Genomic DNA, 19,212 nt, shown 5'->3' on the forward strand with positions numbered 1-19,212 from the left:
TAATAAATAATTTCAACTATTACATAAATTCATTCACACATTAAAATTAGAGTTTATACAATACAGTAATTTTTTATCATCTGTAGGCTTGTAAATCAGATCAGTCTAGAGCTAATCCCTCTTATGAGTGAAACTACAATTGAAACCAATTCTAAGCTTGCAGGCATCAGTCTATACTGGCAATGAGACTGTAAATTCTGAGGGTGAAAGTTGATTCTCCAACAGGGCTAAGCTAGCCACTTTTTCCAAGGGGAGACAATGGAACCTGAATGGGAGTGAGACTAAGAGGCCAGATTCAGTGTTAATACGGCCAGAGGGAAAAGGGAATGTGATTGGGAGGTGCAAGGTGAAACCTGGGAAGAATGTGCCAGCGATGAGGTCATGTGTGTGTGAGTGCTTCTGTACAGGTCGCAATGAATAGCCTAGGCTACAATGAGCAACAGGCCAGGAACTCAAAGGCGGCATATGATGTCATGGGAACTCGTGAGTGGCTGCTGGCTAGAGACAAAAGGGTGATATTTTGAAAGACTTTGTATCCTTGCCAGTGTATAAACATCGATCAATGCTGAATCAGTTATGATTGCAGAACTTTTTGTATTTTATTTTATTTTTAAATGGCATTTACAAAATCTACTTTGAGAGCTAAAATAAAATGGAATGTCTGGGAAACCTCAAAAAAAAAAAATTTGCAATTCCGTTTGATAATTCTAGCGGCACAAAATAATGCATGTCAGCTTTAAATTGTTGTGCACTTAGTGCGTTTATTAAAAATGTAACACCTTTTAAAAAAAAATAAATAAGAAACCAACAAATATGTAAACTTGCGGTGACAAGAACGGGGCAGAGAACTGTTGCTGTTGTGTTGGAGGCAGAGTCATTTTCAGTTTCTCAGAACTTTCAGACAGTGACACTTGACCTTCTCCAGTACTAAAGGAATATGACAGCCGAGAAGCTGAAGGACAATTTAGAGAGAGACAAAAGCCACACAAAGTGCAGCCTAGCACCAAATAGTTAGTTTGCAATCAACGTCAGTCATCCCTCCTGAAGAGACAGTTTGATTTCTACTTTTCAAATGAGGCGTTTATTTCAAGGCCTGATAATAGGGCGGCAAAATTGAAATTGGCAGCTAGACAATTTACAGATAATAGTGCACTGCACAGGAGATCATGTGAATGGTGCTTTTTTTACCCCCTTTTTGTCCAAGACTTGATAGAGAGAGAGAGAAAGAAAGCGTGTGGCTGCATTTTGTGTGAGAGTGTGTGTTTGTGCATGAAAGGGAGAAAGAGAGAGATGTTTCAGTCACGTTACAAAAGGAAACGTTTAAAAAAAGTGGGCAAGACAAGGTAAAACTAGACAAAAAGCATATAATGTTGGAAATGGGGTAGAAGTGCACTGGGTGGGCAAGATCGGAGGGGGTAGAGCTCTTTAATGTTCCTGGCAGAGACCCAGCGGAGGTCTCAAGGTTATCCTGGCTTTGCAAACTCCCACGGGAAAGGTGGTGAAGTGAGGGGAGGTGGCTGGGCTGAATGGAGGTGGAGGGAAGGGTTGATCAAACTACAATCTTCTGCAAGAGCAAAGCTCATGAACCAGGGGTTTGCAATCTAGGGACCTGACTTTGCTTGAGGTGGAGGTGCAACTGTGGCCCTTGCAAATTTTCAAAATCTGCTTCACAAATGATATATGGACAGAAGGTTTAAACACAGAAGCCAAGTAAGGCTTAAACAGGAATAACTAAATTATGCAGATTCAATCAATGCACACAATACAATTGCCTAGAAGCATTGTTGCAATTTGAAGGGTAAAAGCCAAACTGTAAATTGAGAAAGCAAAGATTATGAAAAATACTTTTACCTTATTAGAGCAATGTAGAAATTACAGAAGTCTTGACAAGCTTCTACTCCTTTTAATGACATATTGCTAGCTATAACTGAATTTTACAGAATAAGAGAAAAGATTCACTATATGGGTGAATACTGTATTATTACTATTAAAGTTAATTCAGTAATACATTGAGACTTTTGGAGATGTAATATGTATGGTATATATATATACACACACACACACACACACACACACACACACACACAGACAATCTCCAGTAAGGTGATATGACATTATTATATACTGTATATACTAATAGTTTTACTCCACTCAAGCATATTATTATTTTTTTTACTATTCTTACTAGTTTTAATTAAGCTACAATTTCTCTCTAAACCCAAAAGTTGTCATTAATAAAAAAAAAAAATAATAAAAACATTTAAGTGGTCCTTATTAAACAGTATTTGATATGTCAAATTTTTAAATCATAATTTAAATATTTACATTTTTAAACTTTGATTTTGAGTACTACTTACTCAAAATGATCAAGTACAAAATAACATCTGTGTGGAATACCCATAAGCACTTGCACTTGATTAAGTTTTGTTTGTTTGGTCAAAGCAAGAGGAACGTTTGTAGAAAATAATTACTTTTCAAAAATGTATATAGTTTTAATTTGTATGACTATTTTTTTTTTTTTTTTTTTATTGTAGCTGGTTGATAGTTGTGATTTGTGTTAAGTCACCATTAGGTTTATTAGTGTTAACTCTGGTGAAATTTAAACCATTCTTTTAAACCACACTAAGATGTATTGATGAGATGTACTGATGTGCCATATGGCTAAATGAGATTCACGTCATAATTACCCTTTTACTCTTTTAGACGTGCTATAACTCAATTTAAGTAATTAAAAAAACAAAACAAGGTTAGTTTACTTGAGCCAAATAGGTAAGTTTACTTAAGTCAAGTCATTTTGATTTGTATATCGCCTTTCACAACACACTTTTTTCAAACCAGCTTAACAGAAGATCACGCATTAATAGAAATTGAAACTGTAATATCTATAAAGTCTTAGAGTCATCATTGTGTAGTTTGATTAAATATGATTATGAAGTGTGTATAAAAATAAGTAATTAAATAATAATTGTATTTAGAAAAAATAATTATATTTTTTAAATTGTATTTAAAAAAGCACGCAAACTGATTGGTTTAAAGAATTTAAGGTCAACCAATTGATTTTACAGTGATATAGATATGTTACATAAATAAATACATTTTCCAAAAACCCTCCCGATATTAAAATTAGGCCTTGTTTCAAAATCGTTATTAAGGTTTTGATATGTAAAATCAACCAGTCTCAGGTGAAGGTAAAGATGAGTTTTCATCAATTCTGCTGTTTATTTACACTTTTCAAATGCCTGTTAAAGATCATTATTCAAGGAATTGCTAACAACTGAAGTAGGCCCATTTCTTCAATAGTTTATCTACAGTAAACAATAGGATTTCCTGAAAAGAAAACAGGCAGGTTCCTTCACCTTTAATTCAATTGCGGCAAGATCAAGATCTTTTTCGTAAACAAAAACCAATTGCCCGGCCATTGTGTGGAGAATATTTCTTTATCTCAAGGGTTTAGTAGATACTATCACCAGTGAGTGAAAGACAGCTATCAGCTTATCTTAAACTTGAAAAGAATGCTTTCAAACTGTAAAAATACTAAATAGGTTTGCGGTCTAACCGAGACAGTCCCAACTGAAAGACTTAATTAAATTACACAACATATACTGAGCATTAAATGGTGCATTAATGCATAATAAAGCATTCTGAAAAGAGTATTCATGCATGTATCTGAGCCAGAAAGTTTATTGTCTCTATTGGAAGGCTTGTCATTAGCAAGAGCGCCCCAGGCTTGTTAATTCACTCACCGCCCAAACCAGTTGAGCCTGGCAGCCAGATACTCATACTCACGTAGTGACCCATGACCCAGTCTCTACTACCTCCTCCACACAACACACAGCCCCTGGTACACTGCTCCATGGGAGAGCGCTAGAGAGAGAACTTGGCTAAGCTTTACTAAAGATCCCCCCCAAGGCACACGCTTCTCCCTTGCCACAAAAGCAGCAACAGCATCCAAAACGAGCCCGGAAAGGCTTGAATCACCACTGCGCTGGGCATCAGTTTGAAAAACTCCCCAGCTCCTGCAAAATACAAAACACAGAACGCTAATGTCTGCAAGGCTGATGGTGACCCGAGTGATCCGTATGTGTGTACGAAGGTGTGTTTTTGTCTAAGGGAATTTTCATGTAGGTGTGTGCATGTGTGTGAAGTACACTATGAATCAACGCTTTATCACGCCCCTGCCTTGGATCCCCTCAGGCCTTCCAGGCTGTGCTGTTCAGAGCTCTGCTGCTGTTTGTGAGTATGTGGTGGCAATGTTCCTCCACTCGCTCTGATGAGGGGAGGCGGGCGCTGCTGCGTCTGCTCCGTGGGAAGACTGCTGGAGGGTCTCCAAAGCAACTCTTTCTCCCCTCCCTCATCTCTCCCACCTCTCGTTTCTTTATCTTGTACTCTGTACTTGAACGGTCTTGGTACTGGTCTTGGTACTGGAGGAAACTTTGACACCCTTTCACATTTTTGCACATCAAGTCAACATACGAATAGACCAAAGACACTTACTTTTAGTCCAGAATTCAACAACTTTTTGTTAATATCTCTCAATTTATGTCCAATAATATATTACAATAAGCCATCAAAGTGAATGACAGCTCTTTAAGTGAGGTTGACACTCTGACACCATAATTGCTGGCTGCCCGACCTTTTTTAAAGAGAGTCCTATAAGCCGTCAACAGCAACTTGCTTTTGCCAGCTGGCATTCATCAGTGGCTTACATATGAACTTTACACTGGCTCTGTGATTGCAGCCCAGCTTGTTTGGGAGCATGCTATCTCCCACTTTCTCACGTACTTTTGGCCCTGATTGCATTATTGCTGTGTGTGGACAGCCATGGTTGAGAGACCTCGATAAAGATATGATTCGGAGGAGTGGGGTGGAGTTGGGTAAGAAGGGGGTTGCAAAGGGAAGTGTGAGTGTGCGTATGTGCTTACGTGAGTAAGAGAGATAGAGAGAGATAGAGAGGCGAAGCAGTGACAAAAAACCAAGTGATCTGAGCCAACCAAATGGAGCTATATGCAATTGAAACTAAGTAAATTAAAGTGTTGCATTAACTATAATTAGTGATGATAATAAAATTGCCAATAAAACTAAATACGTAAGGACTATTCACATAGTCATAATTAACTTTCAATTAAAAGTATGCTGTTTTTATTGATACAAGCATCAGTTAATTCAGTAAATCAGTGATTTTTACACACACACAAACTATGAGCCTATTTCTCCCATAATAAAAGCATGATCTCACTAAAGGTAACACTGCAGGAAAACACACAGGTGCTCAGGGGGGTAAAGGGAGGGACAAACCTGCCTGTAATTCAATGCACCCTCTAGATCCCTAATGCAACATAAGCATGAGAAAGTTAGTCATGCGGATACGAAAGGTTTCTAAATCTACCGGTCTTTGTCTGCCCGACATCAATACATTTGTTTTGCGAGCCCTTTACAAATGTGAGAAACAGCGATGAATCAGTGTCGCAGTGTAAACACATAGGACATTGAGTCGTTTGGGCATCATATATTAAAGACGTAGGCTATAGCAAATACCTTGCAATGTGTTTAACACGAACATTGTATGTAAAGTGTTATCAATAATGACATTCTTATAGCAAAAACGACGGAAATCTGATTAGAAATCACACACAAATGTAACAACCCAGACTGTTCAGCAGCCTGCCATTATGATGTATCACGCTCGTGAACTGCTGGCGAACCCCCCGCGCTCTGTCCCGCAGACGCGCGCTAAAGCCGACAGGAGCAGCGCCTTCCCCCGCCGCTTGCGCGCCACGTGTCGCTGGGTATGCAGCAGCTGGAGACTTTCACCCCTGTAAATGTGCATATCAGTGGTCTGGCAACCCACAGCACTTACTCCAACCAGAGTCTGAACTGTTAGTGGATTATGACAGACCGTTAACAGCCGACAGAATGTTAGTTTATGGCAGTGTTCTAAACTACATTTGCACATTCTATATTTCCTTGTTTACTTTTATCTTCTCATCACCACTCAACTAAAACTATGCGAACTGTGCAAGGATTCAGTCAAAATGTATTTTAAGTATCGGACTTTTTGTTATATAAATAAAGGTAAGAAGTAGTAAAGGCAGAGGAGTAAAACAAATATACACTAATTAATTTTGTGTGGCGTTTGTTTACGAACTCATCTTTGGATCATAAAACATGACCTAAATAAGAGCCGCGTCTGTCACAGACACAGTCAAGGACACTATCCGTGCCATGCGCGCTCTCAGTCTGAAATATCTTCACACTGACTCGCATTCCGATAAGCCCGATCTAGCTCTCAGTGGGCGTGGTTTTCCCAGGCTTTTAGAACAGCAGCTGCTATTTACCTTCCCTCTAATGTAAACCACCACCGCCACCCCTAGCCCGCCAGCCAAACCTCAACCACTGCGTTAATAAAACATCCTGGCACGTGCTCCATATTCACAATAGCGCTTGCGAGCCGACAGATGTCAAAATGCCAACAGCAGCGACGCGCTTAAAGAAATACACCGCTTTTAACTTAAGAAAATAAAACAAGTTGGACCTCAAGTGTAACATATGCACATTCATCTTCCATATTAAATGTTTATTCACTGTTCATTCAGATTTTATAAAACGTTCTCCACATTCAAAACTTTTTTCAAAAATGTACTTATCATTAAACATAATGGAATTGATATATTGCTTTCTGTACTGTAAAAAGTGCCAAACCGAATTAAATTAGCCTATATTTGAACTACCTTTGTTTTTGTTTTTCTCAAATAATTTAATAATAAACAACGCTTTCTGTGCACAGCATACTTTCTGTAATGAGGGAATGCACATATTTATAGTTAACTTATTTCGGTGGATGTATTTAATAATAATTAGTCTACAAAGTTTGCTGTTGCTTTCCGGAGACTGGCTCTTAAGTGTTAATATGTAAACGGATGATTGAAAGCAGTCCCGGTTGTGCCCTAAACCGGGCGTGCGCCATTGGCCACCCGCTCAAACGCTAAACAACCAATGGAGGGGCGCCGACCACGAGCCATCCTCCCCTCGGGCCGCGTGTCCCTCACGCTGATTGGTAGAAAGTTACTGTGGGAAAGAAAGTTTGGGAAGTTTCACACGAGCCGTTCGCGTGCAGTCGGAGATATAAATAAGACCAACACGACGCCGAGACAGGCAGTTGCTAAGACCGCTGGCAAACAGTGAAACCAGAGACTGTGACATCATTGCCGCAACAGTTGAACTCGGGACACTTCGTACGGATATCCATTCATATCTGGAACTGTATCTGCGTACACTTAACAGCGTTTACTCCAGTAGAAGATACTACAGGGGAGGATTTCTTCCTTTTTTTCTCAACAGTTTTGAGGATAATTCCAAGTTAACATGCCTGCCGATATCATGGAAAAAAACTCCTCTTCTCCGGTGGCCGCGACTCCGGCAAGCATGAATACTACACCTGATAAACCCAAAACGGCTTCAGAACACAGAAAGGTTTGTATTGACATTAAACTGTACCTGTCATACATTCTCAACTAAGCGTACTGCAAGGCATATTTCCTTTTAAATAATTGGACGCGGAATGCAAATTAACGCATGTTTCATTTGCTTTTTAGTCTTCTAAACCCATTATGGAGAAAAGAAGAAGAGCCAGAATCAACGAAAGCTTGGGGCAGCTGAAAACGTTAATCTTGGATGCTCTCAAAAAAGATGTAAGTACTGAAAGTCCAGCATTAGAGTCCTAACATAACATCTGGGTTAAATATTGATGCATTTCCTCACATTGCCTCCTATCTAATTCAAACGCTATTTTCACACAGAGCTCCAGACACTCGAAACTTGAGAAGGCGGACATCCTGGAGATGACAGTGAAACATCTTAGAAACATGCAGCGTGCCCAAATGACTGGTAAATCCCCCTACTCTAATGGATAATCTCGGATGAGAACTTCCAGATGTTTGCGGATTTCGCGGGGTTTTACCTCGTGTTTCTCTATTAAAAGACAATTTAATCATGAGTAAATACATGTTTCGTCAGTGCTGCAAATTAACTAGTATCAATCCCATTGAAAGTATTTTCATGCATGTTCAGGGATTCTAGAGTATCGGAACTAATGTATTTCTTAAATTTCTCAACAGCTGCCCTTAACTCGGATCCCACCGTTCTTGGGAAATACAGAGCTGGATTCAGCGAGTGCATGAACGAAGTGACCCGGTTCCTCTCCACCTGCGAAGGGGTTAACACCGAGGTCAGGACCCGGCTGCTGGGTCACTTAGCCAGCTGCATGACACAAATCAACGCAATGAACTATCCAACACAGCACCAGATACCTGCCGGGCATCCTCATCCAACCTTTAACCAGTCCATGGTTCAGATCCCAAGCGCGGCTCAACAAGCCAATGTGATGCCCCTAAGCGGAGTCCCCTGCAAAAGCGGGTCTTCCTCCAACCTGACTTCTGACGCAACTAAAGTATACGGAGGTTTCCAGCTTGTTCCAGCAACTGACGGACAGTTCGCCTTTTTGATCCCCAATGCTGCATTTGCTCCGAACGGCCCTGTTATTCCAGTGTACGCCAACAATTCCAGCACCCCGGTTCCAGTGGCCGTGTCTCCTGGCGCACAGTCCGTCACATCAGATTCCGTTTGGAGGCCTTGGTAGACTTTAATGTCAGAAGAGAAAAAAAAAAGAAAAAATATTACAAACTCTTAAGACTAACGACACTTGTTTTCTTTGTTCAGCGTACCTTTTTTTATATATATAAAATGTGTTTTAAAAGATGATGCACTATATTTGTATAGCTCAAAAGGGAGAGAAGTTCATATTGAAATAAGTTTTGTATTGTTGGATTCCGTTCATTGCATTTTTATATTTGCGGTATCTTTTCTAACGTTGTGATGCCAAAGATATGTTGAATGCGCTTTCCAGTGTCTTCATTTTGGAAGATGAATAAATAATAATAATAAAAAAAAGAAGTGTGCTTCAGTGGTTATTCTAACATTTTTTTTTTTTTTTTTCAAAGTTGAAAATGTAACAATAAGGTCATCCTTTCGAACCTTGAAATAAGAACTCACTCGGTCCATATTGCAAGCCAAATTATTAGTCTGGAAAGGAACTTGTTTCTTTCAGACATTTTAAAGCATGAATCCAGGAAGACGAAGGGATATTGCAATAAGACTGATGTTTAATCAAGCATGTTTTCCCTAAAATCATAGTCATAGTACAACTTGTGATACAGCTTTTAGATTGATGGGGATAGCTCCTGTCTATTTTTAAGGGTGCATTTGCTGACACTGTAGAATTCAAGAGTTAAATAATATGGCAACTAATTATTATAGGCTAAGCATATTTTCTCTGAAACATCTGATAAAGTACAATGGGTTGTATTTAAAAAAAAGTAAAAAGCTAGTAAAAAGCTTGACCTTTTTCAATAAACATTTAGTTATTATTTATGACGAATTGGCCCAGTGTTGCAGAATGCAATGCAGTGGAAGGTTAGAATACAGGCCAACTGCGAGATGTAAATACAGCTTTTTTATCACATTGAGTTTCAAATAAATAGTAAAAACATCACTATTATATGGTTCGAGAGTCTGTAGGTGCTTTCTGTGTGAAAGAAACTGCCAGGAAGAACCTGAAGCAGAATGTAAAGCGTTGGGCTTCAGCTACAAAGTTAACAGGAGGGACGGCGGCATAAGATTCCATTTCACGACCATTTAGCGCCATCTAGCAATCTTAGCATGAACTACACCTACTTAGTCACAGCGCGATGGGGCTGGTAACGTTTGAAAGTCAATGCTTGTTTGGCAATTTCTGGTTACGTTCCTTGTATTTTAATTTCATGTTAACCGTTTAACTATTTCTTTATTTTTTTGTTAGTGAACAAAGACGTTACCGAGTCTAAGAGTGCTTAAAGGGATAGTTCACTCAAAAATGGAAATTATCTCATCATTTACTCACCCTCATGCCCTTTCATATGTGTATGACTTTCTTTCTTCTGATGAACCCAACAAAAAGATTTCAAAAAGAATATCTCAGCTCTGTAGGTCTTCACAATGCAAGTGAATGGGAACCATCAAATCACATAAAGGCAGTTAAAAAATCCACAATAATCCATGTCTTCAGAAGTGATATGACAGTTGTGGGTGAGATCAATATTTAAGTCCTTTTTACAATAAAATTCTCCTCCCTGCACAGAAGGTGGTGATGTGCACAAATAATGTGAATTGTCAATAACAAAAGAAGAATGTGAAAGTGGGTATTGATGGTAAAAAAAGGACATCATCTGTTTCTCACCCACACTTACCATATCGCTTCTAAAGATAGGTATTTAACCAATGGAGTTTCATGGATTACTTTCATGATCTTTTATATATGCTTTTTGGACCTTCCCATCCACTTGCATAACGAGCATCAATGGAGCTGTGATATTTTTCTAAATATCTTCAGTTGTGTTCAACAGAAGAAAGAAAGCCATACATATCTGGGATGGGACGAGGGTGTGTAAACTATTAGAGAATTTTTTATTTTGGCTGAACTATTCCTTTAAGACTTTAGTAATGCATATTCATGTTCCTTGTATTTGTTCCATGTTGGTCTCTTTATTTATTAAGTGATTGTAAGTTATTGCATACTTATTACAGCTGTATTTATTTACACAATTCTTACATCTTTTAAAAACACACACACACACACACACACACACACACACACACACACACACACACACACACACACACACACACACACACACACACACACACACACACACACACACGTAGTGTTTCCATGTTTTATGGGGACTTTCCATAGACATAATGGTTTTTATACTGTACAAACTTTATATTCTATCCCCTAAACCTAACCCTACCCCTAAACCTAACCCTCACAGAAAACTTTCTGCATTTTTACATTTTCAAAAAACATAATTTAGTATGATTTATAAGCTGTTTTCCTCATGGGGACCGACAAAATGTCCCCACAAGGTCAAACATTTCGGGTTTTACTATCCTTATGGGGACATTTGGTCCCCACAAAGTGATAAATACACGCACACACACACACACACACACACACACACACACACACACACACACACACACACACACACACACACACACACACACACACACACACACACACACACACACACACAAAACCTCCACAAGTCACATTGTTTGCTAAGAAAGCTTGCTGAGAAATGACAATACACATGTCAAAGGGATTTTTCACCCAAAAATGATACATTTTCAGACATCATGTTTTTCCAAACCGGTATGATTTTTTTATTTTTCGTGGAACGCAAAGGGAGATCTTAGACAGAAGGTTAATCTCAGTCACCATTCACTTCCATTGTGTACGAAGACATAATGTTAATTTTTGGGTGAACCATCCTTTTAATTTTGCTTAGATTTTATACTACAGGTCTTTTATTTTTTGGCTCAACACATCTAGCTATCTATGACATACTGCAGAAATATTTATACACAACTAGAATGGCTTTATCACATAATATGGTAAAACACTTGACATGATGAAACGTTTCCTTCTTGATGCACCCCTGTGTTTTCCAGGTGTGTGTTGCCTTAAGCTACTTCAGTGTGGCTATTCTTTGAAGGGGGTGTTCCAGGTGTTCGCAATTACCTGCTATGAGGCACAAAGTGTGGATAAGTGAAATCATTTTGATTTTCCATCACAACTACTGAGAGTAGAGAGATTGAAACCATATGTTAGGAAAGCCTGTGAGGACATGCTTATCTTAAATGCAGGCAAAGTGTACAGTGACTGTGTAAAAACACTGCTTTCCCCACCCTGACTGCAAGCACACCACCATCTCAAAATATCTACAATGTTGTGGTGGTCCAAGCATCCTGTTTATTTAAAGGTCACAGCTGGATCAAGAGGCAAGCGGCACAGCCCAGGAAACATCCAGCCACAGACCGACCCCATTCTGGTTTGCCGACAACGGAGTATAGGTATACACCCCTCTCCACTTCAATAAAACCCACCCCTGGAGGACAGCTTTACAAGCATCTCAGGTTACCGGCATACTGACCACTGTGCCGGGGCGCCCGTGCACATGTCACAACATGACCAGGGGTTAGCCACCATGCATGTCAATTAACTTTTCCCACACTATGTGCAAAGCCACGAGGCTTGAGAGAAGAAAGGGGAAAAAAAGAGAGAAAAATAAAAAGGACTAAACGAATGCCCCCTCTCTGCTTCCTCCATGGCTCTTAAGTGTTACCAGATGGCGTGATCTCTTTCCTTCTCTCTTTTTTCTCTTTCTATCTCTCTCCCTCCTTCTTTCCCTCTCTTAACTCGTCATCATTACCGCCTTGTCTTTGATTGTAGCCCTGACAAGCATGGGATTTATGATTTAAGCACAGGGATTGCTGTACCAAGCTCTGGACTAACTATGCAGCCAGACCTCTTCTCACCTCCAACCCTTTCTGCCCCCCCTCGCCCTCTCCTGCAGTTCCAGGGGAAAGGCTGTTTTCTGGCAGGAAATGAATAGCTCCCAGATGAGCTAAGGAACCTGAGAGGTCGTGAGAAAGAGGCGAACTCCCTTCCCACAGCCGGCGCACTGCCAGCCGCCGGGGGAATGTGGGAGAGCGTCTCTCTGACACACGCATCAACTCTCCTGCTGCTTGCCCAAACACCCCACCGCCTGCCTGCCAGCAAGTGCTGACACACAGGGCCCATCTGAAGGGGGTAGAGCAGGGATGATTGGGGCAGTATGTGGGTAGTTAGACAGCACAGACGTATATGAGGATGAGGGCAGGGGACGGGAAGAGGTATAAAATAATGATAGAATGATAGATGCCATGACAAGAAGAAGCAAAACACAGCACAAATTCTTAGTGGAGCACACACACTCTCAAAATATACAGTTACAGAAGACATACAACTGTGTCCATGCAAGCGTATAACTATTTTTAAAATACCTGTATAAGTTTTAAGCATACCTGTCAGGTGCTATTTATCAAAGGGAAGTAGGAGCTAAATAGTCTACAGAGCAAAAAATAAATTTCTTACTCAATATTTTGTCTTGTTTTCCAGATAAAATTCTAAACATTCTTAAAACAAGTAACATGTACTTTAGAAGCAAATTTACATAAAAGCATAGTTCATAAACAGTTCCAAATCTAGACAGGCCCCATTTCCAGCAGTCATCACTCCAACACCTTACCCTTGAGTAATCATGCTAAATTGCTAATTTGGTGCTAGAAAATCACTTGCCATTATATCAAACACATCTGAAAGCGATTTGGTTCGTTCAATGAAGGTTAACATTGTCTTTGTGTTTGTTTTTGAGTTGCCACAGTATGCAATAGACTGGCATGTCTAAATCTCAATATTAGGTCACAAATGGCAAAAAACGAACAGCTTTCTCTTGAAACTCCTCAGTCAACCATTGTTTTGAGGAATGTCTATACAATGCTTGAAATTGCCCCAAATTTTTATATTTCATACAAAGGTGTACACTACAGTCTTGAAAAATAAAGGACAACTTTCTCTAACAAGGACAGAAAGAGATGTGGAAGGACAGATGTACAACTAAACAAGATGATATGTACATCAGAGTCTCTAGTTTGAGAAATAGATGCCTCACATGTCCTCAGTTGACGGCGTCATTGAATTATACCCACTCAACACCAGTTTCAAGTACAACAGTAAAGAGAAGACTCAGGGGTGCAGGCCTTATGGGAAGAATTGTAAAGACAAAGCCACATTTGAAACAGAAAAACAAAAGGAAAAGGTTAGAGTGGGCAAAGAAACACAGACATTGGACAACAGATAATTGGAAAAGAGTGTTATGGATCTTAACCCCATTGAGCTTTTGTGGGATCAGTTAGAATGTAAGGTGCCCGACAAGACAGCCACATCTACAGGAAGCATGTAGTATCTGGACAAACGTACTGCTAGAATGCCAAGGATCTGCAAAGCTGTCATTGCTGCACATGGAGGATTTTTTTATTGAGAATGCTTTGAAGTAGTTTAAGAATTTCTGATTTTGTATTTTTTTTGTAGTAGTAATTGTTCATGTTACTAATGTCCAGTAGTAATTGTGATCAGTTGAATGTCACTTAAAAATATAAGTACCAATTTCTTTCCATGAGAGCAAAATCTGTACATTATTTCAGACTTTTGGCTGCCAGTGTGTGTATATATGTATCGAACCAGTCTGGCCATTCTCCGTTGACCCCTCTTATCAACAAGGTGTTTCTGTCTGTAATTATTGCTCACTGAATGTTTTTTGTTTTTGGCACCATTCTGAGTCAATTCTAGAGATTGTTGTGTGTGTATCCCAAGAGATCAGCAGCCCGTCTGGCACCAGCAATCATATCTACAATTTTTCCCATTCTGATGGTTAATGTGAAGATTAACTGAAGCTGCTGACCCATATCTGAATGATTTTATGCATTGCACTGCTGCCACATGATTGGTTGATTAGATAAGAATAAGCAGCTGTTCAGGTGTTCCTAATAAAGTGCTAAGTAAGTGTAAGTGTGTGTGTGTGTGTGTGTGTGTGTGTGTATATAACAAACTGCTCAACTTAATGCATGCCAAAGACAAAAATTTAAACAGCAGTGCAGTAAAACATTCTCGATTTGCAGCTCTTTCATACTCTTCTACATACCATTTCACTCATCTTTGCATGCTCTCATGAATTAATATGCTTTGTAATATATATATATATATATTTATATATATATATATATATATCACTGGAAAAACATACTCAAAGGTTTTTTTGAGTCATTAGGGAAGACAATGCTCTTAATATTGAAGAATTCTAAATACATCAAGCAAATTCATAAATAACTCTTCTTAATTGCCCGTACAGATAAGCTTTAAGTAACCATTAGATTTTACTTGTATTGTTTTGGCAAACCGAAATGTCAAAACATTCTGAAAACAAGAAAAGAAAGTGATTTCATTTACATGTGGCTGTGTGCATCTATTCTCAAAATATATGTAACAAACCAGGAATAATAATAATAATAATAAAGATATAAATGGTAATGTTTTTCATGTTGTCTAACTACTTAGCATTGTCTAAGCATAAGACATGATATAAGACAGTTTCAAACTTGCATGCTCAAACTGCTCGCTTGAACTGAAAACTTGCTTGCAAAGAAAAAAATTTCAATATCAAGGCAGTAAAACATTTACACAGCATGAACTTGATTTGCAGCTCTTTCATACGCTTGCACACACTGTTTCACCAATCTTTGCACGCTCTCATGAATTAATATGCTTTGTAAGTGTATTATCTTGTTCGCTTGTGTAGTTCTTCTCCTGTATATCAATTCCTATTCATTTTCTAGATAGTTTCCTTTGATGATGTCTAATGTCTCTCATGGTTTGTATTTGGGTAAATACTGACAACATATTCATCACATTTCTCTTTAATCTGAATCCATCAGTGTATAAGGTTTTCTGTCAAGGATAGACGGATATGAATTTCAAGTGATAAAACGAATTCAGGCAGGTGTGAGGACACGTGCTTCCTCTGATAGGTCACAGTGAGGTCAGACATATGACCATTGGGAAGTTCCTAGGATGTATGTTTACACACAGAGACACACACAAAGATATGGCCTGTTAACTGCAATTGTGTGGCCATTGTTATATTCCGACTTTAAACATTATCTTGTACAATATCATCTCAAGAAAATGTTGTAAAACCTTAGATGTTTTCAGAATGCTTTAACTTGTACTTTGCAATCTTATAGAACACACATGGGTTTAGTCCCACTTTTCTGTATATCCAAAATACATTACTGACTTCAGATTAAAGTGGTACTTTTATTCAGAATTCTCATCTATAGTGTTGTTATTTTTCTGGACTTTGCAGTACCAGATAAAAAGGCTTCAATCATGGTAAAGGTTCATTGAGCTTCTGAAACACAGGGATGTGAAATGGCATTATCCCACCACCTCTCACTCCGTCCACGCAAAATGGTTTAAGCTGCAGCAATGCTTCCGTGAGCCACAAGCTAATCTCTTTTCTTGTATAAAACCAGTAGTGGGGCCGCCACATTGCTGGGCAGTGCGATAGTGCACTAGTGTGAAAAGCTGTTAAAGTGCCATGCATTCCACCTTTGTATGTGAGTGTCTGTTTGTTTATTTACTTCCTTTCTTTCAGATCTACCACAGAGCTCTCATTATTGCCAACTATCACTCTGGGAAGGTGTCCTGATCTGACACCCACAGGCTTCTGTTTTGCCGATGCTCTTTTGCATCAGACATAATGAGATAGGTAGGGGCAGGGATAGTGTATTTTGATGGGGGTGGGCATGCTTAGGTTGTCACATCTCTTTTAAATGTACCTTTTCTTTCTTTCTTTCTTTCTTTCTTTCTTTCTTTCTTTCTTTCTTTCTTTCTTTCTTTCTTTCTTTCTTTTTAAATGGCACAAGATCAGGGATTACCAAGCTTCATAAAAGGGAGAGTTGCTGGACAGCCTGTGTTTGAGTAGTACTTGTTGCAAAGGTAATAGAGTCCTGTCTCAGAACCTACTAATGCCTCCTTGTGGCGTGAAAGACATACTGCCTACAGAAAACTGTGCATGGTCCTCATTGAAGGGGAAAAAACTTGACACAAGGCTGTTCATGCATATGTGTTTTTTCCCCACCCTTCTGGTTCAACTATTTTACAGTATATTCTTTGTGCAAAATGTAAATTCTAACTGCAGACTGAACCACCTGGCCTTCATTGAAATGTGTTCATGTGTCAGCGGTGTGAGGGTAACAGATGAAACTCCAGCTTTTTGATGGCCTGCAGATCACCTTCAGTAATAGGAACAGGTCTGATATTAATCTGAGTAAAGGTAAACAAAATTAAAGATACAGGTGAAACTCGAAAAATTAGAATATCGTGCAAAAGTTCATTAATTTCAGTAATTCAACTTAAAAGGTGAAACGAATATATTATATAGACTCATTACAAGCAAAGTAAGATATTTCAAGCCTTTATTTGATATAATTTTGATGATTATGGCTTACAGCTTATGAAAACCCCAAATTCAGAATCTCAGAAAATTAGAATATTGTGAAAAGGTTCAGTATTGTAGGCTCAAAGTGTCACACTCTAATCAGCTAAACACCTGCAAAGGGTCCTGAGCCTTTAAATGGTCTCTCAGTCTGGTTCAGTTGAATTCACAATCATGGGGAAGACTGCTGACCTGACAGTTGTGCAGAAAACCATCATTGACACCCTCCACAAGGAGGGAAAGCCTCAAAAGGTAATTGCAAAAGAAGTTGGATGTTCTCAAAGTGCTGTATCAAAGCACATTAATAGAAAGTTAAGTGGAAGGGAAAAGTGTGGAAGAAAAAGGTGCACAAGCAGCAGGGATGACCGTAGCCTGGAGAGGATTGTCAGGAAAAGGCCATTCAAATGTGTGGGGGAGCTTCACAAGGAGTGGACTGAGGCTTCAAATGTCGTATTCCTCTTGTCAAGCCACTCCTGAACAACAAACAACGTCAGAAGCGTCTTACCTGGGCTAAAGAAAAAAAGAACTGGTCTGTTACTCAGTGGTCCAAAGTCCTCTTTTCTGATGAGAGCAAATTTTGCATCTCATTTGGAAACCAAGGTCCCAGAGTCTGGAGGAAGAATGGAGAGGCACACAATCCAAGATGCTTGAAGTCCAGTGTGAAGTTTCCACAGTCTGTGTTGGTTTGGGGAGCCATGTCATCGGCTGGTGTTGGTCCACTGTGCTTTATTAAGTCCAGAGTCAACGCAGCCGTCTACCGGGACATTTTAGAGCACTTCATGCTTCCTTCAGCAGACAAGCTTTATGGAGATGCTGACTTCATTTTCCAGCAGGACTTAGCACCTGCCCACACTGCCAAAAGTACCAAAACCTGGTTCAATGACCATGGTATTACTGTGCTTGATTGGCCAGCAAACTCGCCTGACCTGAACCCCATAGAGAATCTGTGGGGCATTGCCAAGAGAAAGATGAGAGACATGAGACCAAACAATGCAGAAGAGCTGAAGGCCGCTATTGAAGCATCTTGGTCTTCCATAACACCTCAGCAGTGCCACAGGCTGATAGCATCCATGCCACGCTGAATTGAGGCAGTAATTAATGCAAAAGGGCCCAAACCAAGTACTGAGTACATATGCATGATTATACTTTTCAGAGGGCCGACATTTCTGTATTTAAAATCCTTTTTTTATTGATTTCATGTAATATTCTAATTTTCTGAGATTCTGAATTTGGGGTTTTCATAAGCTGTAAGCCATAATCATCAAAATTATATCAAATAAAGGCTTGAAATATCTTACTTTGCTTGTAATGAGTCTATATAATATATTAGTTTCACCTTTTAAGTTGAATTACTGAAATGAATGAACTTTTGCACGATATTCTAATTTTTCGCGTTTCACCTGTATATTACTTTAATACAGATTAGAGAATAGTTCAACTTTGCTGATGTTTCACAAAATGCCAAACTCCATTCAACCAGGTCTCAATACAAGTCATAATAACAGTACGAGATGTTGAAATTGTAAGAAATTGTACAAGGCTCGTACAAAATGTAATATTTTTACTACCATAGAGAATTTCAGGTTATTGACCAAACCAATCTCAAAGTTAAACCGCAAACAGTAGGTTGACTTTTCTTAAGCTAAAATCTAATTGTGCTTACAGAAATTCAAAACACTGCCCCCAGTGGTCAAAGCGAAAATTATTGTTGGGCGTATAGGCATGCACATGCGTGTTCCATTTTCAAGGTGTCATGTCCACAGAGGGGAACCAAAAACGAGTTGTGAAATTAGTTGTTTTCAGCAGTCTTCTGTTATACTGTGAAGAGGAATGCATATTTTAGAAACTGTATCCCCCAAATTAAACCCCAAATCCAAACCTTATAGGTTAGGGTTACTTCCTGGTTTCAACCATGGAGCTATAAAAAGTTGCAGAGAGCTATCCTTAGCATCCCCATTCATCTCTATGGCTGTGCTCAGCTAGCGTTGGGTTCCCAGGAAGCTTGCAAAATGGAGGTTGCCATCTTTGCTCATGGGTGCTTAGTTCCAGGATCGGGTGTCACGTGACTGGTCACTCATCAATGGGAATAGATAGGAAAAAATATAAATCAATTTGAATATAAATTGATTTCAATTGGTCTTGGAAAAAAATATTTCGTCATAAAACACGGCTTCTTTTGAATGGCTGCCAATGGAGAAACTTGCTTTTGCCATCAGGTGGTGCAGTTCCGGCTAATAGG

The 19,212-nt window shown here is 39.2% G+C and overlaps 1 protein-coding gene across 1 annotated transcript; it reads left to right on the forward strand.

The window, feature by feature from the left end:
• Positions 1-7,122: 7,122 nt before the first annotated feature.
• LOC127646406 (transcription factor HES-1-like) lies at positions 7,123-8,943 on the forward strand. Its single transcript, XM_052130021.1, has 4 exons — positions 7,123-7,470; positions 7,593-7,688; positions 7,797-7,884; positions 8,115-8,943. Exons 1-4 carry the CDS (start codon positions 7,363-7,365, stop codon positions 8,633-8,635), a joined length of 813 nt encoding a protein of 270 aa, XP_051985981.1. The 5' UTR covers positions 7,123-7,362; the 3' UTR covers positions 8,636-8,943.
• Positions 8,944-19,212: the final 10,269 nt, after the last annotated feature.

This window comes from Xyrauchen texanus, chromosome 7 (assembly GCF_025860055.1).
Source record: "Xyrauchen texanus isolate HMW12.3.18 chromosome 7, RBS_HiC_50CHRs, whole genome shotgun sequence".
In the NCBI taxonomy this organism is placed as follows: domain Eukaryota; kingdom Metazoa; phylum Chordata; class Actinopteri; order Cypriniformes; family Catostomidae; genus Xyrauchen; species Xyrauchen texanus.